Raw genomic sequence first — 26,351 nt, 5'->3', positions numbered from 1 at the left:
TTCATCTCAACCTCGCGGTCACTGCCCCTTCTTTATTTCCTTCTGGAAGTGAAGCTTTGCCAATGGCTTGGGGTCCAGCGGGCCCACCAGCTCCTCCTCTCCCTTCCGCTACCTTGGGGGCTGGTAACAGTGCCCCAGCCCGAGATGGTGCACTTCTGGCCAACTCGAGGGCAGTGGTCTGTCAGGTTGATGGGCTTCACTTTGGGCCCTAGGGATGCGGGACTGCGCAGCCGAATGAGCATCAGGTCGTGATTGTGGTTATCGCTGCCGCTGTTGTAGCAGGGGTGTGGGATGGATTGAGCCACAGCCTTTTCTTGCTCCGGCTCATCCTTTTTGTGCAGACTGTGATCTCCCAGGCGTACTGTGTACCTCCTGCAAAGATGCAGACGGGTAGTTTGGGACCCGGGCAGGGGTCTGAAACCCCAGCCTCCTCATATCTCAGAGTCCAGGCCCCCAGCCCCTCCTGCCTCGCACCCGGGAGTCCGGGGCCCCTTAGTTCCATCTTTGCTCGGACCTCCTCTGGGCCTCGGCCTCTTCCTCCCCCCAGCCCGGCCCGCCTCTGTGCGTCCACTCACAAGCATCCACTCACGGTTTTTTACAGTGGGCTGCTGTGATGATCCAGTTGTCGTCTATGAGGACGCCCCCGCACACCAGCCGGTCGCCCTGAAACAAGGCTGACTGCCAGGGCTGTGAGTGGGCTTCACACTCCTTGCCGCCCAGCACCTTGGGCTCCTGTGCCCTCCAGTGTCCTGCAGCTGGAGGGAGAGTGTTGGGTTGCCACCCACGGGGGCAGTTGTGGCAGGGGCGGGGCCGGGGGGAAGGAGGGCAGGAAAACCACCGTGCGTTCCAAGGACACACCCCAAGTTCTCTGCCTGCCCTCCCCATGTGTCCACACACTCTCATGTGTGGGGCCCCTGGCTTTCACACGCCGCCACATGGACACACACGTACACCCATGGAAGCCGGTGAGTCATCACACAGGGCTTGCTTCACATGCTCCCACATGCGTCCACATGCCCTGTACGCCCGCGTGTGTGTGTGTGTGTGTGCGCGCGTGCCTCTCAGCAAGCAGCCCCACAGGCTTGCTGTGCTCATGCAAATTTGCAGCATGACCTGACACACTCCTACCTGCTGCCTGAGTGTGATGCTTCCACCCACCCTCAGGAGAGCAAACCCACGGAAGGCCCCTCGTGCAATCGCATGCTCCAAATACCCCAACGCCCCCTCTCCCCACGTGCACCCACAGACTGCCACGGCATGCCCACAGCCCACACACAACACCGGCACCTTCTGGCCCTCCTCACCTGTGCAGGCTTCCAACAGCAGCAGGAACATCCAGGTCCACATTGCAGCAGGCGGTGGGTGTCCCATGGTGGGGTCTGGGGGAGGGAGAGCAAGGGGCTGAGAGGCAAGGAGAGAGGAGCCCGAAATCTTAGTAGGACCTTCAGACTGCGGAGGGAGAGAGCACCTGGAGCTGTTCTGGGTCCTGCAGGAGGAAGGGGCTGGGATCCAGGTTTCTGGGTCTGAGGAGAGACAGCAGGGGGCAGAGGGGACTGGATTCTTATATTCCCAAGGAGGAGGCAGTTGGGGTCCCGGACACCCTCTGAGATTTGGGGAAGAGGGGGCTGAGATTCCCCAGACGGGATCTGAAGTTGGGGTCTTGGGCCCGACCCCGGGGCCAGGTGCCAGCGTCTGCGAATTTAAAGTCCAGGGGGCGGGGTCACCTACTGATTCGGACCCGGAGGAAGAGGCCCCGAGACTTCAGCTATCTGCCAGGTACAAGGTTCTGGAGCCTTTTAACTGGGAGGCCCCGCCTCCCGCCCCGCCTCCTCTCCCTCCGGAGCTGGCCGAGCATCCCGCGGGGTGAGTGAGGAGGGGCCGAGGGGCTGAGGGGCCGAAAGGACGATCTTGAGAGGGGAGGGCCTGGACTCTCCGGCTCCGGAGGCTGGGGAGAGGGGCCCAGCGCTGCGACTCGGGGTCAGAAGCGGGGAGGACCGGGGGCCCGGACATCGGGGACCGAAGGAGGAGGAGGCTGGGGGCCGGGCCTCCCGACCCCGAGGAAGGAGGGGGCTGTGGGGCCCGGACTTTGGGACCGAGGCAGGAGGAGGCTGCTGCCAATCACCCCGGGTGTGAGACAGACAAGTCCTTGGTCCTGACACCTGGGGGCGGATCTGCGCCGCCTATTGTCCCCCGGGAAGGCAGGTTTGGGAGGCACCGTGACCTGGTTTCCCCTTTCCCCGGAGGCGTCGTGACCGGCCCGAGCAGAACCCAGGAGGCTTGCTGCAATAGGGCTGGTGGAGGCAGACTCCGGACGGGACCGGCGACGGGCTGGAGGTAAGTCGCGAGGTGCGGGCGGACCCCTGGCTGCCCTCGCCGCCCGCCCGCCCGCTGCGCGTCCGCCCTCCGCCCGCCCCCCGGCACGCAGGCAGAAGGAAGGCACGGCTCGCCGCGTGGCGCGTTTATTGGAAAACCAGCCATCCGCTGGCTCTGAGGAGGTCCCAGCCCTCCGCGCCCCATCTCCCAGGTCCGTCCCGCTTAGGAGTCAAATCCCAGACCCGCCTGCCTAAGGCGGGGCCGCGGGGGGCGGGGCCGGGCCGCCCGAGTCCCAGGGGCGGGGTCTCGGCGGAGGGGGCGGGGCCATCACGGCCCTGACGTCGCTGGGGGCGGGGTCTAGAGGGGGCGGGGCCACACGGGGCGGAGTCCAGAAAGGAGACGTCTCATTGGCCGAAGTTCCGAGGGGAGGAGCTCCTTGGTGGCTGTCCCTCCCGCGGCAGAGCCGCCAGGTGACGCTGCTCTGCGGGGGGCAGAAGCTGCTTCAGGACATCTGAGGTCAAAGGTGGGGACCGCTGAAGCGGGAACCCCGTGGTCCTCTCCTTTCTTAGTCATCCAAGGAAGCAGGGCTCAGTTATCTTCCATGGTCTTCCTGATCCAGTCCACATAGTGGCATACGCTAGTGTAGACAGCAGGGCGCCGGGGTCTGGAGCAGGGCTCTGATCCCCCAGATACCACACCAGCCAGGGTCCCGTTGCAAACCAGGGGGCCTCCAGAGTCACCCTGTGCGTGGGAGAAGAGCAGAGAAACTGTTCGGCCAGTCTCTTCATGACATTGCACAGACCACTTCCTCCCTCCCAGGGACCCCCTAGTTTCTAACACCTACAACACCCAGATTTCCAGGTCTCCAGCCCCTCCTCCTCCAGACCCAGGAGTAAAAGCTCATAGCCTCCGCCTCTCCCCCGGACCTAGCATGCTGGGACCCTAGTCCCCTCTTCCCCCAGGACCCAGGAGTCCTAGCAGGATACTCATCCTCTCCATCCGTCCTCAGAGCAGATCTCACCTGGCAGGAGCCCCGGCCCCCCTCCCACAGGCCGGCACAGAGCATGCTCTTGGTGATGTGGCCTGGATATGCCCAGTGGCAGAGTATAGGCTCCAGGATGCTGATGTTGGCACACTGCAGCGTGAGTGGGTACTGCACTGTTGGGGAAGGAAGTCAAAGAGGGTTGGTAGCTGTCCCCAACACACTCAGTACCCACCCACCCCCCCTTCCTAAGGAGGATCCATGGAGTCACGACATAAGTTTCTTGAAGCCCGGGACAGTGGCAAAGAGAATCATAGCATGAAAGAGAAACAGATGTATGTGAAGATCGGCTAGAGGGGGAGAGAGAGAGAGAGAGAGAGAGAGAGAGAGAGAGAGAGAGAGAGAGAGAGAGAGAGAGAGAGAGAGAGAGAGAGATGCAGAGAACCAAGAGATAAGAAGAGATACTTATATAATTCACACACAGAACAGTAGAGACCATAGAGGGAGATAGAGACCTCTTAAGGGGAAAGAGATTCTCAGAGGAGGCCGTGAAGAAATTGGGGAAAACAGGCCCAGAGATATCCAGTGAGGAGGTAGCGAGGTAAAGGGGAAGAGATATTGATAGGGAAATGGTTCTTGATAGGTACAGAGATAGAGATTTAGAGATATTAGGTAGAGATAGAGATATATACAACGTATCGAGATCGATATGGATGTAGACACATGTACCTTCATGTATAAAATGTATAGGCACAAACTTAGATGCATCCAGGGGCCTGATGGGTAAACAGAAGTGGACGGAGGGGACCGTGTAGTGGTATTGCCTGCAGGGGGCCACCTTCACTGACTCTTTCCAACAGCGCTCACTACTTTGGGAATGTGGGCTCGAGTTTTTCAAGCAGATCCAGAAACTTAGCTTTTATCTAAAATCTTCCAGGTCTCAGATGTTGGTAGCAACAAAGTCTGACTTTTTTTCAAGGCCCTTTGAAAACCAGTACTAATGTGGGAAGCCCTGTTTGGCTGATAGGTTGTTGATCTGTGACTCTGAGAGACATAGGCCTTATTTTGATTCTCAGATGTATCGATTTTCGCATTTAAGCATCCCTGAAATCGGAGTGTGTCATCAGGTAAATGGTGTCACACGAGGATCCATTCTCAGTGGGTTCTGAAATAATAATACATCTTACGATCGATAGCATCTTAGATGTGATGGTACCTATGGGTGGATAGATAGAGGGTAGAAATGAAAAGGCAGAGAGAGAGGAAGAGGAGGGATTCAGAACGATAGCATGAGACCTAAGGGAGTGTGTCATGGGCAAGGCTGTACCTAAGGGGCTGGACACGGCCCCCCAGCCTGAGATGAGGCACTGGGTGCCTGGGGAGACGCAGGTCTGACTGAGGTTGAGGGGCTGCACGGCAGGGCCCAGGCGTGCCTGCCTGGGCAGGCGGATCAGCATGATGTCATCGTTGTGATCTTGGGCGCTGAGGTCTTTGTTGAACCCAGGGTGGGGAAAGAAGTCCTTGACCCGGAACAGCTGCTCTTGACCCTCCCATCTCCAGAGGTGGTGCTCCCCCAGGCGGGCCCACAGCTGCCTGCGGGGACAGGTCTCAGAGGTCAAGCCGAGCGTCCACCAGGGTGCCCCGTGATTCTCCACAAGCCACCTATCCTCTCTGGGTGTCTGCTCCCCGCTCCGCCCTTGTGTTTGCCTCTGCTTTCGTAGCTCTCCCCCCAAAGCTCACGCCCTTTAAGTCCATGCTGAAGGAGCCAGCTTTTTCTTGCTTCACCTGGGTCCCCTGGAACCATGTAGGCACATGGATGTTCCGCCTACAACACAACAACAGCCCCACCCCCTGCCCCCGCAGGTCTGGCGGCTTCCGTGGGGAGTGGCTCTGTGTGTGTTCCAGTGTGTGTGTGTGTGTGTGTGTGTGTGTGTGTGGAAGGGGATGTGATATGGAAAATCCCCAAGATGAGGGGTCATCTGTGGCCTCGGGCTTTTCCTCTTCGTCATACCCTTCACCCATCGACGCATTTCTTCTTGGGGTCTAGCCTCAAGCCCTCTCACGGCAGTTCTAATTCACTTGTTCTACCCTAAACCGCTGGGGACCGTCTGGGGGTCTACACGTGCATCCCCCGAACCTCTGACCTCTCGCATTAGGGATCAGGCTAAAGACCGAGAACTCGGGGTTTGAGGCGTATGAGATGTTATTTCTATCTCTCTCCTTCTCTGTCCCCTCGCTGCCAGGAAACCAGCCTCCCCCACCCCGACTTGCCCCAGCTTCCGAATCTCTTCCACCTCCAAAGCTCTTCTCTTTCCCTCCTTTATCTTCGGGGCTGAAATCCGAACATTGTTCTCCTAGCCTGATGTATGTGCCTGAGCGAAAAGAGGCCCCATCGTGGACCAATGCATGATGGGAAATTCCCACACAGCATTTTGTACCAGCATCTGAGCTTCTTTCCTGGAGGGAACAGCATCAGAGCAGGATGGACGGCCTCTTTCCAGAGAGATGTAGAAATCATTTTTGCATCAGATAGATTCTAGGATTCTATTAGAATGCCCAGAATCTAAGATTCTAGTACTTTAGAATTCTAACGTACTAGGAATCCATGATTCTAGAATTCTGTGAGGCTTGAGTTCTAGAACGTTACGAATCCAAGAGTCCAATGTTCTAGATTTCTCTGGATCCCAAACTCTTCGATTTTTAAATTAACCGAATTAAACCTAGGACTTAACGAGCCTAGAATTCTAATATTCTGGGACGATAGACTAGAATGCCATCATTCTAGAATTCTAGAAATCTGTGATGTCGGAAATTTGAGGATCTACGATTCGAATAGTTTGAGACTCTAGAATTCTCTGATTTCAAGATTCCGGAATGATATCCTTCTGGGATATCAAATCCGCCAGATTCTAGACATTTATAAACATACGTTTCTGGAATGTTCTTGGTTCAAGATTCTAGAATTCTACGAAACAGTATTCTAGACTACTGAATCTAGGACTGTGAGCATCTGCAGCCAATGAACCTAGGCCAAAGACTCTGAATCTAAGATTCTGGTATTGTGTGACTCAGCACAACTACTAAACAGATGAACTGTGACTAGTCCAAATCGAGATCTGTCATATAAGTAAAACACATGTCTGATTTCAAGGGCTTACACACACACAAAAAGAGTAAACTGCATCAGTCATAGGTGTTTGAATGTTGATTACATGTCGAAATCATATTTTTCAAGTATCGAGTTAAATCTGTTATTAAAATAAACATTTCTTGTTTCTTTTTTCCTTTTTTCAACACGTCTACTAGAAAACAAACTTACACACGTGGCCGGCGTTATTTCCCACTGGACAGTGCTGCTCTGTCTCTATGGATTCTAGAATTCTCAGAGGCTAACGTAGAACCTCGTGGATCCAAGACTTTAGGAGCCTACGATTCTGGATTTCTCTGAGTCAGAGTTGAGAGTTCCTAGTGTGTAAACTTTGAATCTTGGACTTTTAGAACCGAATGACTTAAAACTCGAAAATTAGGAGAATCAACTCTTTGTAATTCTAAGAGTTAAACTTCTGGGAACTGAAACAGAGGCTCAACCCTTCCTGCTTAGAGTTCCCTCTCTCCTTTACCAAAGGCCCTTGCCACCCACCCCTGCCGTCACCCTTTCCTTAACCCCAGCCCCCTCCCCAGAGTGGTCACTCACCGCTTGTGACAGTGGGCAGCAGTGAGCAGCCAGCGGTCACTGATGAGGGACGCTCCACACAAGAGGTGGGTGCGGTAGAAAAGGCCGGCCTGCCAGGGCTGTGAGTTGGGTTGGCACTCCTGGGCGCCAATGGCTCTAGTGTCTGCCCGGCTGGTCCCTGGGGGCGGGAGGGAGGCAGAGGGGTTGATGAAGAGCAAGATGGGAGGGCATGGGAGAGAGGCAGAGATTCCTAGCGGGTTGGGGGTGCCAAGGGCAACGCAGAGGAGCGGTGGAACAGACAGTCAGAGCCTCACCTGCCAGGACAGCAAGCAGAGCACAGACGAGTCCTAGCTTCATGACCTTCCGGTGCCTGGGCCCTGGAGCCTGGCTCTGGCACCTGAGCTTCTTTATGGGAACACACACCATCTCCTTCCTCCTCCCTGGGGCCACCCCTGTGATTAATCAGGGTTGGGAAATGTCACAGGGGAGGGGGAAGCCCTGGGACCTCGACTGGAGGCCTTGAGAAGAGAGGCAGCGCAGGGGGTCCCTCCTCGGGATGAGCTGACCGCCTGCTGGGCCAGGGCTTGGCTAAATGGGGGAGGGGGCATGGGGATGGGGAGACCTCCTCAGGGGCTCCAGAGAGAGGGAGTCCTCATTGCCCATGACCTCTGGACACAGGATATTCTGTGGCCTGGAGGAGGAAGATTGTTAAGGCAGGATCCCGGGATCGCAACATGTTTGTCTCGAACGAAAAAGCAGTGTCGAGCTGGAGCCACGCAGAAATCGGGCTAGAGGGAGGAGAAAGGACCAAAACTTGGAGGAAAGAAGCCACGTGGGCAGACGGGATGCGGGCAAGGTGGGGAGAGAGCGAGAAATAAGAGGGGGAGGTAGAGACACAGAAAGAAGATCCAGGAGAGAGAGAGAGAGAGAGAGAGAGAGAGAGAGAGACAGAACGTCAGACTGAGAGAGGCAGAGACCACAAAGGCATCTGAGCAATGTGGTCTTGGCTGGATTAACTCACTTGTGTCATGTCCTGCTGCCTTCTTCACGTGCTGAGCACTGCAAAGACCCAAGTACCCAACCTGCCTGGAACCAAGTACTTTCCCCTTTTTCTTAATACCACCAGATCTTGGTGGTATTAAGAGAATGAGAACATTCTCTCTCTTTTTTTTTCCCCCTTACCCATTTCCTCATATCCACGGTCCTTCCCATCACCCCATCCTTTCCGCCTCTCTCCTCATCCTTCCTTCTCATCAGGTGGGCAATCCTGGAAGGGCCAAGCCCAGATCTGACTCATCTGTGTCCCCAGAATCACCCGGTTCGGGCTGGGCTCCCAGGAGGTTTCAAGATATGGTAATTGAATGAGCGAATGTCTTTCTCAAGATCCTTTGTTTCCTGGTGAACTCCTACTAATCCTTCAAAGTCCAACCTAAACGCTCCCTCCTCCAGGAAGCCTTCCTGATTTCTCCCGCTGGAATCCATCTTTTCCTCCCCTGAGCGCTCACAACCTCTCCCACTTGCCACAAGCTTGACCGCGTGCTGGGTCTGGCCTCCCTTTGAACGCATCCTCACGACGGTATAGCGGTTTGGAGCCTGGACTCTGGGATTGGACGACCCGGGTCCAAGTCTCGACGCCGGCGGTTATGCGGTGTGTGACCTCGGGCAGGCCACCGGACCTTTCTCAGTCGCTCCATCTACTGAGTCATGATAATCACTGGGATCGTAGGCGGATTAAATGAATTCGCACATATATAAAGGACTTACCACAGCGCCTGGCACGTGGTAAGCATTCAATAAAGATAATATGTCTGTCCATCTCCTACAGAGCCCTGAATTGTCTGTAGCATAATACATGTCACCCACGACTGGAATTACCTTACTTCCTCTCCAGACAGGGAGGTCTTGAGACTAAGGACTGAGCACCCACTGAGTGCTAAGTGCCATACTAACTGCTTTTAAGAATATCTCGATGGACTGTTTACTCCGTGCCTGGCAGTCAGGTAAGCATTTCATTGTATTTTACCTCATTTACATCTCACAAGAGTCTATTCACTCTCTGTTTCACAGAGGGGAAAACTGAGGTAGAACATTCAAGTAATTTGCTCAAGCTCACGCAGTAAGCGATGGCAGAACATTTCCATCTGTACCTGGTGGAATCCTACAAATCCTTTACAACCCCATGCAAATGTCCCTTCATCTGAGGAGACATTCCCGAGTCCTGGACTTCTCCTTAGGGCGCCCTATACCTCTTTCTGTGACGGCATCGATTGAGTCATGTTATTTGTTAACTCAGCGATCTGTCGAGTGGCTTCTGCCTGCCAGACACCGTACTAGGTGCTTGGAAAACCACAGTGAATAAATCAGGGTCTTTACCCTCATGGGCCAGGTGGGAAGAGGGAGGGGACAGATCATTATAGAGTCAACAAATAAATGAGATCATTTTGGCTACAACAAGTGCTGTAAAAGAAATAAACAAAGCAATGGATTGGTGGCTGGTCGGGACCCGTCTAGCCAAGGCAATCCTGGAGGGCCTCTTTGAGGAGGGGACCTTTGAGTGGAGGCCTGAATGCCAAGAATGTAAGGCTCGCCTGTCTCCCTGACCTGACTAGCAGCTCCTCGAGGGTAGGGCTCGCTCTGATTCATCTCCAGGACCTGGCACAGGCATGACTAAAGGAATGGGTGAAGTGCCTTTAAAAATGAATCAAGTTTTCTAGCTCCCACCTACCCCGCTTCTGATCCTAACATAACAAACTCGGCTGACATGACTGACATTTCCTGGATGTGCTAAGGCGATCCCGGGTAAGAGTCAGCGGAGGAACCCTGAGCACCGGTCAAGCGACCTGTAAGGGCAGGGGCCTTGCGGTCAACTCTCCGTTCCCAGCCCAGCCCTGGGCCTGCCGTGCGTGACACATGCTCGACAAACCGGTGTTCGAAAGAGGAAACAGACAACCTGTGCTGGATGGAAATTTCCTATCGAGAACATGTCCCGTTGGCGTAACGGCGCCAAGGTCCAGGCTGAGCCGAGATGGCCGCGCACCTGTTAGCTCTCCCTGGGTTCTGCCCGCTCCCAGCGCAGGAAAAAGCAGGAAACGTACCCCGAGTCAGTTTCGTGAGAGGAAAAGAACCCCACTTCCCGCATTTCCCCCCGCGAAACCTCAAAGCTCATTTGGGATGGGCGTGGGGATGGAGTCAGCTGGGATGGAGCTGCTAGTCAGGTCATGGAGATGGAGCTTGTAGACAAACCCAAAAGCTTTCCCCACGTTTCACAGGGCTTCTTCGAGTGAACTGAGCCACTGGGGTGTTGGGGGGAGAGTTCTCTGGGCTTAGAGGCCAGGTGCAGGGTGGGGGGGGGATGCCGGGCGATGTCCCTGAGGTTCTGGTGGCCCCAGGAAGGCAGAGAAGGTATTGGATGACTCAGAGCTGGCCCAGCCCCTGCTGAGACAGGAGGAACTGGTGTTGGGTGGACCCAGACACAGGAAGTGGTGGGAGGGAAGAAGGAAGTGGTTAAGAGGTGCTTCATGGAACTTAAAGAAGGTGGAGAATGTGATTCTCCCATCCGTGCCGAGGGATGCGGATGCGGATGGGGATGGTGGGGGAGGGCGGGGCAGGCTTGGGGGTTACCCCCATGCTTTTCTCCCCCGGACACGGGGTCACACACGTTCTCACCGTGACCTGTTCATAGATCACAACAACACGTAACGTTTAGTCAGAGCTCGCCACCCACTGTGCCGATGCTTTACTGAGAATGACCGTGACGATCTGTGCACACGCATTTTTGTCACGGTCCCCTCGCAACATGTCTATGAGGTAGGCACCTCTCTGTCTCCATTTCCAGATGAGGAAACCGATGCCCAGACAGGGCCCTTGGCTCGCCCCAGCTCACACGGCAGGGAGTGGTAGGGGAAGCCAGACTGGGTGACTGATGACGTCCCTCAGACCCCAGGGGACCGCCCGCTTCCGCATCTGTCTTGAACAAATCTTTGCCCGCATTTTTCTGCGCTCCGGCTTCAACGTAGGCTTAGAACAGCAGTGGGCAGGGGGAGGAGGGGAGAGCAGAGGTGTGAGCAGGGGAAGCTGGGCGGCAGAGGCTTGAATGTGGCGGGAGACGGCCCCACGGACTGCTGGGGGAGGACGGCAGCCGGCGGAGGGCTCGCGGGACCTCCGGGTCAGTTGGAGCGAATGGTTTTCTCTATCCAGGGGGTGTACTTGCAGATCTGCGTGTAGACAGCTGGGTGCTGAGCAGAGCCACAGGGGTAAACGCCCCAGGAAAGGATGCCTTGCAAGGTGTCCTCACAGACCAGAGGGCCACCGGAGTCACTCTGGGGTGGGAGGAAAGAGAGAGCGAATAAATATACCAGCGCGAGGGCTGCCACTGGGGTCTGCGGCAGCGGTGGGGAAGGCAGGGGTGGGGTCAAAGATGAGGCTGGGGTGGGGCTGGGATTAACTATGAAGTCGGCGGGTGGATGGGCTGGGGACGCTGGTGATGGAGTGTTGGATTGGGCAATGAGGACGGAGACTTGGTGATGCTGGGAGTCTAGCTCCTGACCGATGAGGAGATAGAGACGGATCTAGAAACAGAGTTGGGGTGGGGACTCGGGAGTCGTTTGAGGATGTGAACGAGGTTCGGGATAGCGTGGGAAGGGAGTAGGGCTGGGGATGGGGTTTGGCATGAGAAGACGGACCCCAGGAAGCAGAGCTGGATACGGGAACATGAGCGGAAAAGGGGCTATGTTATATACCCGACAAGCTCAGGGGTCGACATGGCAGGTCTGACAAGTTCAGAGACCGGAAGTACCCACACGGCATGTGTGATCACAAATTCCTACCTGGGCAGGTCATGGCCTGCTACGTCCCATACCTACTACGTCCCAGACCTACAGCTTCCTTAGCAAAGGTCAATTTTTTATTTTTACCTTAATCAAATCCTGTCCATCGTTCTTAGGCATCTAGGGTAACGTGCCTTTAAAATGTGGGAGTAATCTTTTCCAAACCCCTTGGAGGTACAATCTTGGCCCCAGAGCACAAGACCACAGAGCCTCTCATTACCTTGTGGCCTGCATCCCATCTCGGTACCTGGTATCTTAAAGGAGAAATGTGAGCCCTCCTGTAGCCACCAGAGGAGAAGATATGTATCTCTCCGTGTTACTTTGTGTCCTGTCCTAGTGTCCCTGCCCTTCACTTCCTGCCGCCTCCTTAATCTACCAGTGACGTATGGCACGCAGCCTCCTTACGTCCCTCCTTTGACTCTAAATGTATAGGATAAATTGCCATTCTCTGAAGCTTTTTCTCAGTCCTTTGGGATCTTGCTTCCAGGCACATCCACCAAATCTTGGCTCAGATAAACTCATAAAATTTTTATATCGGTTCGGATGTTCTTTTGGTGATAGAGATGAAGGAGAGTGTTGGATAGGGTTGACCGTTTGGCTGGGGTGGCTACAAGGCTGGGGACAAGGGCGGGGTCTTCCGTTTTCCCATAATGTCTCTGCTTGCCCCTACGAAGTGGAGACCCTCCCTGGCCAATCCCTACCTGGCAGGGGTCCTGGCCGTGGTCCAGTCCTGCACACATCATGTTGTTGGTGACTACGCCGGGGTAGAACACCTCGCACTCTCTGGGGCTCAGGATGGTGACCCTGGAGCAGGTCAGGCCCTTGTTGTATTTCACTATCGGGAGAAGACACTAGGTTATTCAGATCCAGCCCCAGTCTCCCAGGACCCCCAAGAGTGCATCCAGACACCCATCTCAGGCCCCGGGCTCCAGCCCTCTCCTTCTTCAGACCCAGGAGTCTAGAACCCCAGTCCCTCTTGCCCGAGGTACAGGGCCCCTAGCTCTTGCCTCTTCGCTTGGCCGTGGTGCCCCAGCCAGCCACCTGGCACTGGTCCCCGGGCCGGGCACAGAGGTAGGGCAGGCGCAGGGTCTGGATGCGAGGCCCCAGCACAGCGGGCCTGGCCAGCTTCAGCAGCATGAGGTCATGCTCGTCTGTCCGCCCCGGCAGGATGGGGCCCGAGCCCTGGTGGTATTTGGGGTGCATCACAGAGACAGCGGTCCGGCGGAGCTGCTCGCCTTGGAGAAGCAGTAGGTGATCATCCCCAACTCGAGCCCACAGCGGCCTGGGGAAGGAAGAGCCATCAGGAGGCAGAGCTTTTGTGGGGCCTGGTACTGAACTCGGAGTCCCTGGGAAGGAGGGTCAGGCAGTGGGGTGGGCTAGACCCCTGGGCCCTGGCAGAGGAGGAGGCGGGGACTCCCGGGTCTGAGGGGGGAGTGAGTGGGGGAGAAGAGAGCTGGGAACCTGAATTCTTGGGACAGGGGAGGAACGATCAGGTGTTTGGGTCCCTGAGTTCTGCTTGAATTCCTAACCACACCTGACCCTGACTGCTGTCTGTTGCACACAGCTGTCTACTCTTAAAAGGAATCAGCTGGACAGAGGTGACAGACAAGCCTAGAAACGCCGAGAAGGACCACAGCGCCCCCTGGCGGCCATGGCGCAGCTGCAGCTCTCCTCCTACGGGAAGCCTTCCAGGACTGATCCCCCCGCCCCCCACATCGCGCTGGGAGAGTCTCACACACTCAAATAGCGTCCCGGCCCTCCCCGCCCCCTCCCTCCACAGCTCCCGTGGCGCCCCCAGGGGACCCCCTACTTGTTTCCGCAGTGCGCCGCCGTGAGCACCCAGCTCTTGTCCACCAGGACACCCGCGCACTGGAACGACAGGCCATTGAAGAGGGACACCTGCCAGGGCTGCGAGCCGCGCGGGCACGGGGCGCCAGACGCCTCGGGGTCCGAGCCTGTGTCGTTTCCGGGGAGCAGCGCCTGTGCGGCTGGGCAAAGGAGGGGATCAGAACGGGCAGCGCGCGGCAGGGCAAGGGCTGCCGAGCGCGAGCAGCTGGGGGGTCCGCAGGGGCAGGGACGGAAGGGACAGCGTGTGAAGGGAGCACGTGCGGAGCAGGTGTGGGGCTAACGCACCGCGCGGGGCAAAGGGGCAACGGTGAAAAGCCGCTATGAGGCGGGACGTGGGATACGAGGCGGAGTAAGAAGGGGCGTGGCGTGGGCGGAGCTAGCCTGGGCGTGGGCGTGGCGTGGGCGGGGCGCAGCCGGGAGGGGCGGGGCCTGCTCCAGGCAGGTGGGCTGCGCCGGGGTCCCAGGGGCGCGAACGCTGCGCGCGGCGTGGGTGCTGAGAGATCACTCTCCCAGTGTCCCCGGTCCCCCGCCTCACCCCAGAGTTGCGCCATCAGCAGCGGCAGCAGCAGCTTCGCCGGGGCCACCGCGCCAGAGGCGACCGAGAGGTGGAGGTGCGAGGGTCTCATGGCCAGGACCTAGGCTGGAGGGGCGGGGGGCAGGTTGAAGCGGACGGCCGGTCAGAGGCCCTCATCCCGCCGTGCGCGCCCGCCTAGCCTGGGCCACCCCGGCCCGCGCGGGGAGCCGGTTCACCTGCGACCGTCAACCGCAGGGGCGGGCGGGCTGGCGGGCAGGCAGATGTGCGATTTCCGCCCGAACAGCGGTAATAGGCGCAATTATCCTAATGACGCCCCTGGCTGCGTCCTCTGCCCTCCCAGCCCTCGAGGGGAGCGCCCTCCTGCCCCAGCTCCCAGCCTCTCGGCGCGTGGGGTTGTGCCCTCCTTTACAGGTAGGGTGGGGATCCGAAGGGAAATCGGGGATCAAACGGGGCTCCTGCCGGCCATCCGAGGGTCCCCAACCTGGGTGAGGTGCATTCTGTCTCACCTGGGAGTCGCCGAGCCAAAGGAGGGAAGGAGAACGCCTGGAAGCGCCTCTGCCCTGCCGTGTGGGCTGCTGGATCCTCTGCCCGGGGACCCCTGGCCAGACCTTCCCTTTTAACCCCGGGAAGCCCGGAAGTTTCCCCACCCTGCCCCCAGGGGCTCGCCCCTCCCTTTCCCTCTCCCTAATTATATCGTAGGTGCGGCCGGCACCCAACCTGGGCCCCAGATTCCTGCCGTGGGAGGGGCCCCGGAATCCAGGCTTCTCCCAGAGCCCGAGACACCTTTTTGGGGAGCTGGATTCCTCGAGGATTTCCCTATGTCCCTTATTCCAGGAAGTCTTCTCAGATGGGGGGAGAGGGTGCCCTGTCCCCAGGGAGCCCAGGTCTTGGGTGGATGGTGTCAGAGGAAAGAGAGAGAGAGGGAGAGGGGTTGAGAAGCAGGGACATGCGGCATCGGGTGGACAATGTGAGAAAAGGCTGTCGGGGAAAGAGAGAGGCCGCACAAGGATTGAAGGAGAGAGAGACAGCACGACACAGAGAAACAGGGAACGGCAAACGGGGAGACGCAGACTTGGAGGGACGCGCTGTGCTTGGGCCCACTCCCACAGCCCGAGCAGTGGGCTCAGCGTCCGTCCCAGCAACCAGCCCCTCGCACACTGGGGATGCTCCGTGTCATCCGCATGTCTCCAGGTGACACGCAGGCCCATAAATCACAGGAGGCCACAAGAGGCGTCGACATCACCTCGGCCAGCTTCCTCATCTTGGGTGAGGACTGGGAAGCTCAGAGAGGGCAGTGACTCACAGGAGGTCACACAGCAAGTCCGCCTAACAACCAGGAGGCCTCGTGCCAGCCAGCTACGTCCCCTGCGTGGGGAACACCCTGGGTGCTGGACTCTGCCCGGTACCTTCTCCAGAGGAAATTTGAGTTGCAGAGACCATCCGGCTCGGTGCTGTCCAGTTGAACTTTCTGCACACTGGCGAGGGCCTATATGGGCATCGGACATGGCAGCCCCCGGCCACAGGTGGCCATGGCCACTTTGGTGTGTGTTGCACGCGACTGGAGAATGACATTGCTGATGTGTGTGATTTTAATTTAAACAGCCACGTGCGGTTCGTGGCTCCTGGAGAGGCCTGCGCAGGTCTTGATGACTACCTGTCATGGGGGCTGGAAACAAAACAGCAGAGGTTGCCCTTTGTCAAGTCTTCGTCATGTGCGGGGCGACGGGCTTAGGTCCCGTCCTCTGCGAGCATGGCTTCACAGGTGAGGAACCCGAGTGTCAAGGCAGTACGCCCCAGCAGTCAAGGCACCCCGCTTTGACTCCTCTCTCTTGTACTCACTGGCTGGGCGACCATGAGCAAGTGACTTCGTTTCTCGGTGCCTTGGTTTCTTCATCCGCAAAACGGGTGAAGTACTAGCACCCGCCTCGTAGGGTTTTGTGACGATTACGTGAGGTGATGCATTTAAAAGCCAGGGTCTGGCACACAGCAAGCACTCAGAAGAGTCATTAGTTTGGGGACCTTTTATTGAAACTTTCTGGAGTGCCAGGAACTGTCTCCGAGGCTAGGGATACTGCAGCCGCGAAGTTGGTCGTAAGCGCCAGCATCTCTCGTCAAAGAAAATACAGCAAGGCGTCCAGGCTCGGGCTTGATACCGAGCAGGATGAACAGGAACCACATCACCAACTGAGGCTGGGGGCGTTGGACCGCGGCGAGCTGGTCTCGGCTAGTTGTTCTTCATTGTCTTATGAATCCAGTCCACATATTTGCAGACTTTTGTGTAGACACCGGGCTTTTTGGTGACAGCGCATGGATCCTGGCCCCAGGAGATAATGCCTTGAAGAGACCCATTACAGACCAGAGGGCCACCAGAGTCGCCCTGGGGGTGGGCAGAGAGAGAGCCAATCAGGGAGGAGAGGAGGCCGTGGGGGAGGGGAAGGAACTAGGCCCGGTTTCCGGGAGGAGGCGGGGGATGGAGGGTGGAGCTGGCCATGGATGAGGCTGGAGCTATGGGGGGAACAATGATGGAGTTAGGGTGGAAAATGCATTTGGGGCTGGCTGGGGAGAGGCACAGGAGTGGGAGCGGGCCGTGAGGTTGCAGAGGGGGATGCGTTGGGGTTGGAATGAGGCTGGGGATGTGGCCCATGACACGAGTGAGGTTGGAGATGGCAATGTGGATGGGGGTGCCCGGGCCGTCCCCTCTGACCTGGCAGGAGTCTTTGCCCTCCTTCTTAACGCTGGCGCACACCATGGTGTCGGTGATGTTGCCGGGGTAGGCGTCCTCACACTGCTCGTGATCGATGATGGTGATGTTAGCACATCGCAAGGTGTGCGGCAGGTGTACTGTGGGTGGAAGTGGCAGGAAGGGATGTGGCAAACGAGGGCCCCCCGCCCCCCTTCCCCACACCGCAGCTGGGGCTGAGTTCCCCGAACCCCAGGACCTTGCTCTGAATCCCGTCCCCGTCCTCGCTTGCAGCCGGCTCTGTGTCTCTGCTCGTTCGATAGCTGTTGAGTTACCTCTGAGTGGCTCTACACTGTCTCACGCAGCCCCGGTAGGTGGCTGTGATTATTCTCATTTTATGGAGAAAAAAGCCGAGCTCGAGTGAGGCGGGGCCACTTGCCCAAGGTCCTACAAGGAGCAGCTGCGGGTCTGGGAGGGCACATGGCGTCTGCCTGACCCCGAGGCCCAAACGTCTGCCCCCGCCCCCTTTCCCACGCCTCATGTCACCGCTGACACCCCCTGGGAGCCCCCTCGTGTGTGTGTGTGTGTGTGTGTGTGTCTACGACCTCGTCTTCTGGCTGCCTGCGTCCCCCGCACGGGCGCGAGCACCCCTCCCCCACCACGTCCCCCGCACAGCCCGTACTCTGGGGGCTGGACGTGGTGCCCCAGCCGGAGATGAGGCAGCGGGTGCCGGGGGTGACGCAGTGCGACGACAGGGTGAGCGGCCGCACGGCCCAGGTGAAGACCGCCGGCGTCGCCATCTTCACCAGCATGATGTCGTTGCGGTGGTCTTTGTTGGGGAGGCTGTCGTTGAAGTCTGGGTGGGGGAAGGACTCGGTGGCCAGGCGGGTCTGCTCATAGCCATCCTGCCTCTGCAGGTTGTGCTCCCCCAGGAGCACTTTGTATCGGCTGAGGTGGGAGAGAGATGGTGGTCAGGGGTGGGGGGGCCCGGGAGACGGCAGGCGGGCGCTGGGCGGGCGGGGAGACGCGGGAGGACGAAGGACCCACAGCTCCGCTGCTGCAGCCTCATCCTCCTCTCTGGCCCCGGCCCCTCCCAAACCGATCCCCAACTGGACCCCTATCGCCAATGTTAACGTGCCCGTCCCCAGCCCCTCCTCCTCCATCCATCCATCCATCCATATCCAGCTCCCCTCCCGGCCCCGCCCCAGCCCCCGCACCCACGGCTTGCGGCAGTGGGCTGCTGTCAGGAGCCATTTGGGGGCGATGAGGGTCGCCCCGCAGAGCAGCCGCGTCTTCTGGAACAGAGCCACCTGCCACGGCTGGGAATGCGGCAGACACTCGTACCCTTTGATGACCCTGGTTTCGCCCCCTACGTGGCCTGGACAGAGCAAAAGAGGGGGTCAGGCACCAGAGGACCCCCAGAAATGGAGGTGGCGAGGAGACAGAGGATGGCTGTCTGTCCCGTTAGCGCTGCATGATTGAAACTCTTCCCTACCGGCCGGTCGGTGGCCACCGTCCTGAGCTCTTTGAGTGTCCCCCACGCCACCCTGGCTGCCCTGGCTGCTTGGGCCAGGACCGTCCTCGTCCTCTCCCATTCTGTCACCTAGAGGGACTGTCCCTGGCACAGCGAGGGGCCTCTGGGACCTCGTGGTGGCCCATGTATCCGCACAGATGCCCTCCGGCTTATCCCATAGTTTGAATATCGGTGTCCAGACATGGACGGTCAGGGGGAAATACTAGTGATTCCAGGAGGCCCCTGCCTTCCCCGCAGCCCGCCGTACCTGTCACCAGAGCAAGCGTGATTAGTCCCAGAATCGTCATGGCCTGGAGTGGGGGAGGGCAGGCCCCAGGTTCTTCTGGGAACAAGGAGGGACAGGGGTCAAGTCATTCGAGGCGGAGATTGGGAGCCGTCTCATGCCTTCTCCTGTCTCCCTTGCCTGCTCCGGCTGCCCCCCCATTCCTCTCCCGCCCCGGGGGAGAAACAACAGGGCCTGGATACTCCCCTTGTTCTCACAGCACCCCAGCCTCCAAGGCCTTAGAACGCAGCTTGGGCTTGGAGGGGCCTGATCTCGGCTAGAAGCTTGCCGTCGACTGGGAGGCCGGGAAGGTGGCTGGGAGAGGCTTTCCCTGTGGCAGGCAGGTGACGGGCTGGCCCTGATTTAAGTCACCGTGGGACTGCCAAGGTTCATTTTGGAGAATGCTTTTTGCCCCCCACCCCGCCCGAGACCCGGCCAGGGCCCAGCAGCTTGGGGACAGGAGGGCAGAGGGAACTGGCACCATTCGGCAACCACCCGGGTGCACGGGGCTGGACCTGGGTCAGGGTTCTGGTCCCTGCCCCGCTGAGCCTCTGCCCCTTGGAAGGACAGCTGGACAGAGCGGGGCGGGACTGGTCACCGGAAGAGCCAATGCCCTCAGCTGCCCTGGCCAGTGGGGGTGGAGGGAGAAGGCTGGACTCGGTGACCGAAGCTGAGGTCAGAGGTCACCGAGGCTGGGGGCAGCCTACTGGAGAGACAGAGAGAGACAGACAGAGAGCCCCCACCTGAGCCTAGAAGGACAGAGCGGAGGGAGGGATGGTGCTGAGGCCCAGGAGGCCTGGTGCATGCTGGGGTCCAGGCACCGGGACAGGAAGCCTGCCCTCCCTCCCAGACTCACGGGCTCTGGGGCTGGGGCTCCCGGGGCCCGCGGTGGCAGCTGCAGCAGGCTGGGGCAGGCTGGGTCAGGCTGGGTCGGAGCGCAAGGCACCAGGCAGGCGGGCGGGAGGGGGGTGGCCCGGGATGACTGGGCCTCCCAGCCCAGCCTTATCGCCCTGGGGGCGGGGTGTGTGTGGGGGCCCTCCCCAGACGGCCGGGCCTCAGAGGCGCTGCCACCCGCCCCCCCTCCTCTGTCGGTCTCCAAGCCCCAATCCCGTCCGCTTCTCTTAGCTTCTCGCCTCCGTGTCCGTGTCCGCTCGCCAGTCCGTCTGCATCCTGAATCTCTCTTCCTGGCGTTCGCCGCCTTCCCCTGCCTCTGTGTGTGTCTTCTCTCTCTGTGTGTCCCTGTGCGTCTCTGCGCTTGTCTGTCCTTGTCCCTCTGTCTCTGCCTTCCTCCATCTGTTTCTGTCTCTGAGCCCCTCTCGTCCGCCCCGTCTCCCAGTCTGTCTCTCCTGTCCCTGCCCCTCCCTCCCCTCGGCTTGAGCCCAGATGGGCCCCTGGCCTCCTTTGGGCCCCTCCCTTCTCCATTCCAAGAAGTAGGGGGAAACTGGGGCGTCACAGAGGTGGGGCTGCTGCCCAGTGTGTGTGGGGGGGCAGGATGGGAGGGTGAGGGAGGCAGGTCAGGACCTGTGGGAGTCGAGGCCTAGGAGAGGGAAACCAGGACTCCTCTGCCGTCCAGCCCCCCCCCTTTCTGCTCCCTCTCCTGCCAGGCACCCCAGAGTCCTCGGGATCCAGCCGTGGCACTTACTCGCTGTGCGCTCTGAGTCCGACGACTCCCCAGATCTGAGCCACCTCAGTCTCCTCATCTGCAGGACTTGAGTGACAGTCCCTACGTCTCCTGGCTCGTTCGTTATCCGTTCGATCTCCTTCCTGTGTTCCTCCTCTCTCCCTAACCAGATTCGCAGCAAGGCTCCTGGGTAGGCCTGGGTACTGACAGCTGCCGGCCCTGGCCCCAAACCGCAGCTCTGCCTCTTCCTACCACGGTGACGTGGGACGAGGGACTCCACCCCAGTGAGGCTCAATTTCTTCATCTGTGACCTGGGGGAGACAGCCCTGCCTTGGGGGTGTTGGGACGAGGACTTTGGGAGAGCCATGGACGGGAGGCGCTCGGTACATGTTCCCGTGGCTGCTGATTGCCCACCACTCCCTCCCACCTCGAATCCCCTCTCTGTTCATGGGGGACTTCTTTTTTTCACCTCCTGGGCTGGCGGTGAAGACAGAGCTGTTCGAAGGCAGACCGGGCCCTCTCGCACCCCACCCTCCATCATCGCGGGCATGAAAAGGAGCCTGCATCTCACATCACACATAACGCGTGCTCCACTCCAGCGGAGCCGAGTTGCCATTGGCTGGTCGTCAGGAATGTTACCTTTTATAGACGTTTAATTAAATGGTCGTGATGTTTGATTTCACAGTTTTCATTTGGTATTTTGCAACCAATAATTTTTTTTTATTTTTTTTTATTTTTATTTTTTTATCCCTCGAGGTCCTTATGGGCCCTTGAACAGCTGGTAAGCTCTGGGCACTGAGCCGTTCCCGTTGTGTCAGATGGAGAAAAATAGCCCTGACTTACACTGTTATAAGTAACTTTTCCTGTTCCATCCCTGCGTGACCCCTGAGGGAAAGCCCTCACCCTCTCTGATGGCTATTTCTACGCCTGTGGGTAGAGCAGCTGATGATGGGCCTCCCCTCCCTTCTCAACCAGCATGGAAATACCGAGTAGACAGACGTCACCCCTCCTCGAGTTATGTTATGTTTATTCCAGATAGTCAAACGCTCCCTCCTCCCAAAGCCATGGATCTTAGAAGGACTGGCTGGAGTTGGAGCTCTGGGAAGAAGATCCCCAGGCCAGGAAGAGTGGGAGCTGGGGATGGTGACGGAGGGGGTGTTGGAGCTCTGGGGGTCAAAAGAGCCCCCGAGCCAAGGGGCGGAGGCGAAGACGCCGGTCAGTTGTTCTTCATGACCCCCTGAATCCAGTTCACATATTTGCAAATATTGGTGTAGACTCCTGGGATGCCTTCTTGTCCACAAGGCCCCACGGACCCCCAGGACACCAGCCCCTGAAGGACTCCTCCGCACACCAGGGGTCCCCCGGAGTCACCCTGGAAGGAAGAAGGGGAAGGCGCACAGCCTGAATATGGGAGGAATCCAGTTCCAGTTTTCCTCTTCCCAACCCCTTCCTGGGCCTGGAGGACACTGGCCCCAAGCCTGCTTGTCAGAGAGAGAGAGAGAGAGCACTGTCAGGTGCCCCAAGGACAATGGCAATAACTGACCAATAGAGAAAGACATGCTGTTCCTAGGGCCAATCCCAGGGAAGGAGGGCGGGACTCCATAAAGGGTAGACAGGGTTCACTCAAGGACACCGGCTAGGGTCCTGACCAATGAGGGAAGAGAGCGCCATCATCGATGACCAATCCCAGGGAGGGAAGGGCGGGACTTCATAAACGTAGAGGGTTCCCTCAAGGACAATGGCTGGACTCGCAACCAATGAGGGGAGAGAGCACGGGCACCAATAACCAATCCCAGCAAGGGAGGGCGGGACTCCATCAGAGCTCTCCGAAGGATGATGGCCGAGGACTTGGCGGGTAGGGTGGGGAAAGTCGCCTCTTTGGAGGACCCGAGAGGGCAAGCGGGCTGAATTGGAGGGCGAAAGAGCCCTCCGGCCCCTTTTCTGCCTCCACCCTGGACTCTCTCCCTCTCGCCCGGGCCAGCACCAACTGGGGAACACTGGGAGCTGGAGAGGCAGCAGGTTACCTGCCTGAGCTCCAAGTGCCTGACTGGTTCTAGGCTTTTCCCACTTTGCCTCTCTCCTTCCTCTCTTCTCTCTGCCCACCTTCCCTTTCGTTCTGACCTCATCCTTCTCCCCTGTCACTTTTCTCTGACTCACCCGCCCCCATCACCCCTCCCTTTCTCTGACTTCCCTCTCTCTCTGCATCCACTCACCTGGCAAGCATCCTGTCCGGCGATGCCACCTGCGCACACCATGTTGTCTGTGATTCTCCCAGGGAACACGGCTTGGCAGGTGGCACTGGGGACGATGGAGATGTTGAGGCATTGGAGCCGGTCTGGGAATGGGTCTGGGGACGAAAGATGGACGCCGCAAGTTTCCCCAGAGCTCCCCCACTGTGGGACCACATCCCTCCTCTCGAGGAAGGTCAGTCCACGTGTATGCCCCACCCCCTCCCTGTGACCTCACTACAACCTCTAAATTTCAGATTTGTGGCTTGATGCCATAGTGACCTTTGACCCCAGTCCACTGGCCCGGTCCCCTCACCTTTAACCTATGACTCTGAGTGCCATACTCTAGTTGTTCCAATCTTAGACACAGTGAATCCAGACCTGGCCTCTTCAGTCCCAGCTCCTGTGACACCTTAAGCTCCTCCCCCAGTTCTGCATTCAGCCGTCCCCAACCTTTCTGGACCAGGGACCGGGGCTCCTATGAGAATCTAGTGCCCGGGGGTCTGAGGCGGAGCTGAGGCAGCGATGCTGGCGCTGGGGGGCGGCTGCAGACACGGATGACGCTTTGCTCTCTTGGACTGGTCCTGGTCTGTGGCCCGCAGGTTGGGGGCCCCTGCTCATTGGTCCCAAGTCCAGACTAGTTTATTTGGCCCCTGCCTCTATGACCCTTAACCTCTGGCTCCACACTCCAAACTCTACAGCTTCCAATCCCAGACCAGTGATCCCCAGTGTCCATCCTAGATTGTGGCCAGCTTGTGCGACATCTGGAGCCCACGACCTCAACTCTTCGATGACCTCGACCCATGACCGCATGAGCCTATTTACGTATGCCTTTTGGTGCGGTCTGATGACCCCTGACAGCACTCTGACCTCTAACCCCTCCCTGACCCATGACTTCTGGCTCCATCTTCCACCCTTAACCACTTGGACCTAATCCGCTCCATCTTCCACCCTTAACCACCCTTAACCTAATCCGCCCTCATCTCTGACTCCAAAGCACAATCCCAATGTTTGACCTTTCGCCCATCCTTCCTCTGAGATGGTGCGACTCCTGACCTCTCCTCTGATACCCCAGACTTTTGCTCATCCCGACCCCTGACCTCAGGCCCTCTTACTCCACGGATGGCTGGTGGTGCCCCAGCCCGAGATGTGGCACTTGGTGCCGGCCACTGCACAGGAGGTGGGCAGGGCCAGGGGCTGGACGCTGCGGGTCAGGATGACCGGGGTGCCCAGCCGCAGAAGCCGCAGGTCGTGGTCGTGGCTCTGCAGGGTTCCCTGGTAGCTAGGGTGGGTCACGGAGAAGCCGCTGCGCCGGATCTGTTCCGTCCAGTCCAGACGGCTGAGGCTGTGTTCCCCCAGGCGCACCCAGTACCTGCTGAAGGTCATGGAGGCTCAGCGGGTGGCGGCCCCTGGGCCCCCGGGCCCTCCTGCCTCTCTCCGTTGCTCTGCACCCCACATCTGTTTTCTTCCCCCCTCATTCACGGGCTCGCTCTCTCTCTAGGCCTCTCTCTTCCGGGGTCTCGGCCCCCATCTCTCCTCCCCAGGCCACCGGAGCCGTGTCACTTTCTGATTCTCTCCGCCGGTGAGGCCCGCAGGGGCAGGGACGTCTGTCAGCCTTGTTCACTGCTCCGTTTCCAGCACCTGGGACACTGCCCGGGCTGTCAATACTGTCGGCTAAACGGATGCTCTCTGTCCTGCTGGTGTCTCTCCCCAAATCTCTCTGTCTCTCTGTGTCCAAAACTTCCCTTTTGCAAAAACTCCAGCGTGTCAGACCTGGAAAGCCCGACCCTCTCATTTTACAGGTGGGGCAGCTGAGGCCACACAAAGAGTGTGTGTCGGACATGGGCCCAGAGCCCCGCCTGGGCCAGGGAATGGCTGGGGCTGGTGCCAGATACCGTGTAGGAAGGAAGGAGGATGGGGGGAACGGGAGGGCAGGTAGGTCTCAGGATTCCTCCCCAACCTCCACCCCATGGGCACTCCACCCAGCCCCAAATTTAGTTCAGCCCATCACGAAGCTCCATTTCCTCCTGTCAACTCAAAACTCTCTGTGCAGCAGACCACCTCCTTACTTCACGTCCCTCCCAGGAGCCCCTCCCCCCAAATCCCTCCTTTGCCCACCCCAGGAAGGGACCTACACAGGGGGCTTACCTGCCGCTGCAGTGAGCAGCCGTGAGGACCCACCTGCGATCAATGAGGACCCCCCCACAGCGCAGGCTGGTGCCCTCAAACAGCCCCACCTGCCAAGGCTGCGAGTGGGGGACACACTCCGTGCCGTTGTAAATCTTCTCCGTGGATGCGTGGCTGAGCCCTGAGGACAGGAGCGTGGGCCGGAGAGGTGGGGTCAGAGACCTCGACATTGTGGATCAGGGGTGGGAAGAGAGATGGAGAGACGGAGAGAGAGAGAGAGAGAGAGAGAGAGAGGCAAGAGGAAAGCAGAGATCCTGAGACAGTCAGACACAGGGAGACAGACCTCACGACATATAGAAAAAGACACAGTGAAACACCCAACAGGTCCAGAGAGGAAGAGAAGGAGAGAAACAGAGAGGCTTAACGACAGAGACTCAGAGAGAGAGACAGACAGAGACAGACAGACGGACGGAAGGACAGGGAGAGACAGAGGGGAGGTGGATCACAAGACAGGGCGGGAGGAGGGCAGAATCCCGGGAGCTGGAGGTGAATGGAGGCACAGGGTCAGCCCCCCCACTCAGGGCCAGGCTGGGGGGCAGAGCTGTGATAGGGAGATGGGGGCCCCCTCGTGGGGGAGGGAGGGACCCTCCTTCCCCGCCGGAAAACTCACCAATAACACACAGGAGCAAAAAGATGCCGGACCCCATGGCGGGCCACCTCCAAGTTCTGGGGGTAAAGGTGGGGGGCTCAGATGGCGCCCCCCTTCCCTACCCTGCCCACCGTCGGCTCCCCGGGGGTGGGGCATGGGCCGCCCTGCCCTCTCTCTGCCACCCCCTCACCGGGGACTGCCTGCCCCCTGCTCGCCTGGCGTCTCTGCCTGCTGGGGACACCGTGTGGCTGCTGCAGTTTTGGCCTGGGTCTCTGTCACCTGTCTGCTTACCTGCCTGCCTCTCTCATCATCTGCCGGTCCGAGCTCCCACTGTCCACCTGGCTTCTCAGCCACCTGTCATGCTGCCCCACCTGTCCCCCTCCTTCTGTCTGTCTGTCCCAGACTGGCAGCTGACACAGCTTTTAACTCCCAGCCCGTTCGGTTTCCTGGTGGAGGGAAGGGGACACGGAAGACACAGGCGGGGCACCCTCTAATCCTCTTCTTGACTAATGACACTTAATTAAGCTTTACAGCTGAATGGAAGGGGAGTGAGGCAGGGGTCTGGGCGGGCTCTGGGGGAAACACCCGGCCCCTGCTCCTCTCGCTTCCTCCCCAGACCGGCCAGCAAGCCCCCGGCTGATGACTCAAGGTGATCTGGGAGCTGGGTTCTAATCCCGACTCCAGTGACGAAGTCTCGGGGAGGGCGGGGTGCGTGGACAGCTGGGGCCCCTCCCGGTGCAGGAAAGTGGCTCCACTCCTGTCTTTTTCGGGGAAGGGGTGGTGGTGCTGGGTCTCTTTCTCGCTCTGAGTTCAGAATCACAAAACTTCTGCTTTTGACTTGTGCCGAGCACCACCTAACTCAACCTCTTCCTTTTTGTGTATTTCGGGGGGTTGGGAGGTGGGGACAGGTGACCTGGTTTATTGAGGTGCAATTTACACATAATAAAGTTCACCCTTAAGCCTCCGTTGGGAGCTGCCATGCTGAGCACCGGCTGTGTTGCTGGATCCTCTGACTTTTCAAGAAAAGCTGGAAATTCAGATTTATGTTGGGACATCACTCGACTGTAAATATT

At 58.7% G+C, this 26,351-nt stretch overlaps 5 protein-coding genes and 1 long non-coding RNA gene across 8 annotated transcripts in view; 1 reads left to right on the top strand and 5 right to left on the bottom strand.

Moving 5' to 3' along the window:
• The window catches only part of KLK8 (kallikrein related peptidase 8), a 5,559-nt gene extending 3,237 nt beyond the window's left edge, over nt 1-2,322 (bottom strand). The window contains exons 1-5 of the mRNA XM_039839621.1: nt 2,222-2,322; nt 1,469-1,523; nt 1,305-1,379; nt 590-755; nt 113-372 (exon numbers count right to left, since the gene is read on the bottom strand). Coding sequence (XP_039695555.1) covers nt 113-372; nt 590-755; nt 1,305-1,371 — 493 coding nt within the window. The 5' untranslated portion in view covers nt 1,372-1,379; nt 1,469-1,523; nt 2,222-2,322. The remainder of the gene's footprint in view (nt 1-112; nt 373-589; nt 756-1,304; nt 1,380-1,468; nt 1,524-2,221) is intronic.
• Nucleotides 1,839-7,770, top strand: LOC120584036 (uncharacterized). 2 transcript variants are annotated; one of them, XR_005647933.1, is made up of 4 exons: nt 1,839-1,863; nt 2,244-2,334; nt 6,602-7,054; nt 7,647-7,770. It is a non-coding gene; the product is annotated as an uncharacterized LOC120584036 (long non-coding RNA). The 2 variants fall into 2 exon arrangements; XR_005647932.1 differs by lacking the exon at nt 1,839-1,863 and having other exon boundaries at nt 1,927-2,334.
• On the bottom strand, nt 2,668-7,678 carry KLK9 (kallikrein related peptidase 9). Its single transcript, XM_039839620.1, has 5 exons — nt 7,283-7,678; nt 6,990-7,146; nt 4,623-4,888; nt 3,335-3,471; nt 2,668-3,054 (listed from the first exon to the last, which is right to left on the bottom strand). Exons 1-5 carry the CDS (start codon nt 7,392-7,394, stop codon nt 2,902-2,904), a joined length of 825 nt encoding a protein of 274 aa, XP_039695554.1. The 5' UTR covers nt 7,395-7,678; the 3' UTR covers nt 2,668-2,901.
• Nucleotides 7,771-10,675: 2,905 nt separating the features above from the next.
• Nucleotides 10,676-14,816, bottom strand: KLK10 (kallikrein related peptidase 10). Its single transcript, XM_039839619.1, has 6 exons — nt 14,684-14,816; nt 14,178-14,277; nt 13,605-13,782; nt 12,802-13,076; nt 12,496-12,629; nt 10,676-11,287 (listed from the first exon to the last, which is right to left on the bottom strand). The coding sequence occupies exons 2-6, from the start codon at nt 14,266-14,268 to the stop codon at nt 11,135-11,137; spliced, it is 831 nt and encodes a 276-aa protein (XP_039695553.1). The 5' UTR covers nt 14,269-14,277; nt 14,684-14,816; the 3' UTR covers nt 10,676-11,134.
• A 1,367-nt stretch (nt 14,817-16,183) lies between these two features.
• Nucleotides 16,184-19,706, bottom strand: LOC120584035 (kallikrein-11-like). Of its 2 annotated transcripts, XM_039839622.1 has the most exons (6): nt 19,510-19,706; nt 18,639-18,713; nt 18,079-18,235; nt 17,540-17,805; nt 16,882-17,018; nt 16,184-16,554 (listed from the first exon to the last, which is right to left on the bottom strand). In XM_039839622.1, the coding sequence occupies exons 2-6, from the start codon at nt 18,676-18,678 to the stop codon at nt 16,402-16,404; spliced, it is 753 nt and encodes a 250-aa protein (XP_039695556.1). In that variant the 5' UTR covers nt 18,679-18,713; nt 19,510-19,706; the 3' UTR covers nt 16,184-16,401. The 2 variants fall into 2 exon arrangements, with proteins under 2 accessions (XP_039695556.1, XP_039695557.1); XM_039839623.1 differs by lacking the exon at nt 19,510-19,706 and having other exon boundaries at nt 18,639-19,102.
• Nucleotides 19,707-21,062: 1,356 nt separating this feature from the next.
• Nucleotides 21,063-25,615, bottom strand: KLK12 (kallikrein related peptidase 12). Its single transcript, XM_039839586.1, has 6 exons — nt 25,570-25,615; nt 25,300-25,355; nt 24,651-24,810; nt 23,618-23,877; nt 22,488-22,621; nt 21,063-21,646 (listed from the first exon to the last, which is right to left on the bottom strand). Exons 1-6 carry the CDS (start codon nt 25,587-25,589, stop codon nt 21,491-21,493), a joined length of 786 nt encoding a protein of 261 aa, XP_039695520.1. The 5' UTR covers nt 25,590-25,615; the 3' UTR covers nt 21,063-21,490.
• Between the last annotated feature and the right edge of the window lie 736 nt (nt 25,616-26,351).

This window comes from Pteropus medius, unplaced genomic scaffold, assembly GCF_902729225.1.
Source record: "Pteropus medius unplaced genomic scaffold, Ma_sr-lr_union100, whole genome shotgun sequence".
Classification (NCBI taxonomy): domain Eukaryota; kingdom Metazoa; phylum Chordata; class Mammalia; order Chiroptera; family Pteropodidae; genus Pteropus; species Pteropus medius.
The sequence above is the reverse complement of the archived record's forward strand: the minus strand, read 5'-3'. Positions and strand labels throughout refer to the sequence as shown.

What these genes read in the sequence shown, in the direction of transcription:
- KLK9 (XM_039839620.1), bottom strand. Translation starts at nt 7,394, where the DNA reads ATGGTGTGTGTTCCCATAAAGAAGCTCAGGTGCCAGAGCCAGGCTCCA. An exon ending in TCTGCTTGCTGTCCTGGCAG is followed by an intron (nt 7,147 to 7,282) that starts GTGAGGCTCTGA and finishes TCCCGCCCCCAG; the next exon opens with GGACCAGCCGGGCAGACACT. An exon ending in GGCCGTGTCCAGCCCCTTAG is followed by an intron (nt 3,472 to 4,622) that starts GTACAGCCTTGC and finishes CTTCCCCAACAG; the next exon opens with TGCAGTACCCACTCACGCTG.
- KLK10 (XM_039839619.1), bottom strand. Translation starts at nt 14,268, where the DNA reads ATGAGACCCTCGCACCTCCACCTCTCGGTCGCCTCTGGCGCGGTGGCC. An exon ending in GCTGATGGCGCAACTCTGGG is followed by an intron (nt 13,783 to 14,177) that starts GTGAGGCGGGGG and finishes TCCTTTGCCCAG; the next exon opens with CCGCACAGGCGCTGCTCCCC. An exon ending in CACCACGGCCAAGCGAAGAG is followed by an intron (nt 12,630 to 12,801) that starts GCAAGAGCTAGG and finishes TTCTCCCGATAG; the next exon opens with TGAAATACAACAAGGGCCTG.
- LOC120584035 (XM_039839622.1), bottom strand. Translation starts at nt 18,678, where the DNA reads ATGACGATTCTGGGACTAATCACGCTTGCTCTGGTGACAG. An exon ending in CACGCTTGCTCTGGTGACAG is followed by an intron (nt 18,236 to 18,638) that starts GTACGGCGGGCT and finishes TGCTCTGTCCAG; the next exon opens with GCCACGTAGGGGGCGAAACC. An exon ending in AGGGCAAAGACTCCTGCCAG is followed by an intron (nt 16,555 to 16,881) that starts GTCAGAGGGGAC and finishes GCCCACCCCCAG; the next exon opens with GGCGACTCTGGTGGCCCTCT.
- KLK12 (XM_039839586.1), bottom strand. Translation starts at nt 25,589, where the DNA reads ATGATGAGAGAGGCAGGCAG. An exon ending in GCTGCTCACTGCAGCGGCAG is followed by an intron (nt 23,878 to 24,650) that starts GTAAGCCCCCTG and finishes CATGACCTTCAG; the next exon opens with CAGGTACTGGGTGCGCCTGG. An exon ending in CCGGACAGGATGCTTGCCAG is followed by an intron (nt 21,647 to 22,487) that starts GTGAGTGGATGC and finishes TCTTCCTTCCAG; the next exon opens with GGTGACTCCGGGGGACCCCT.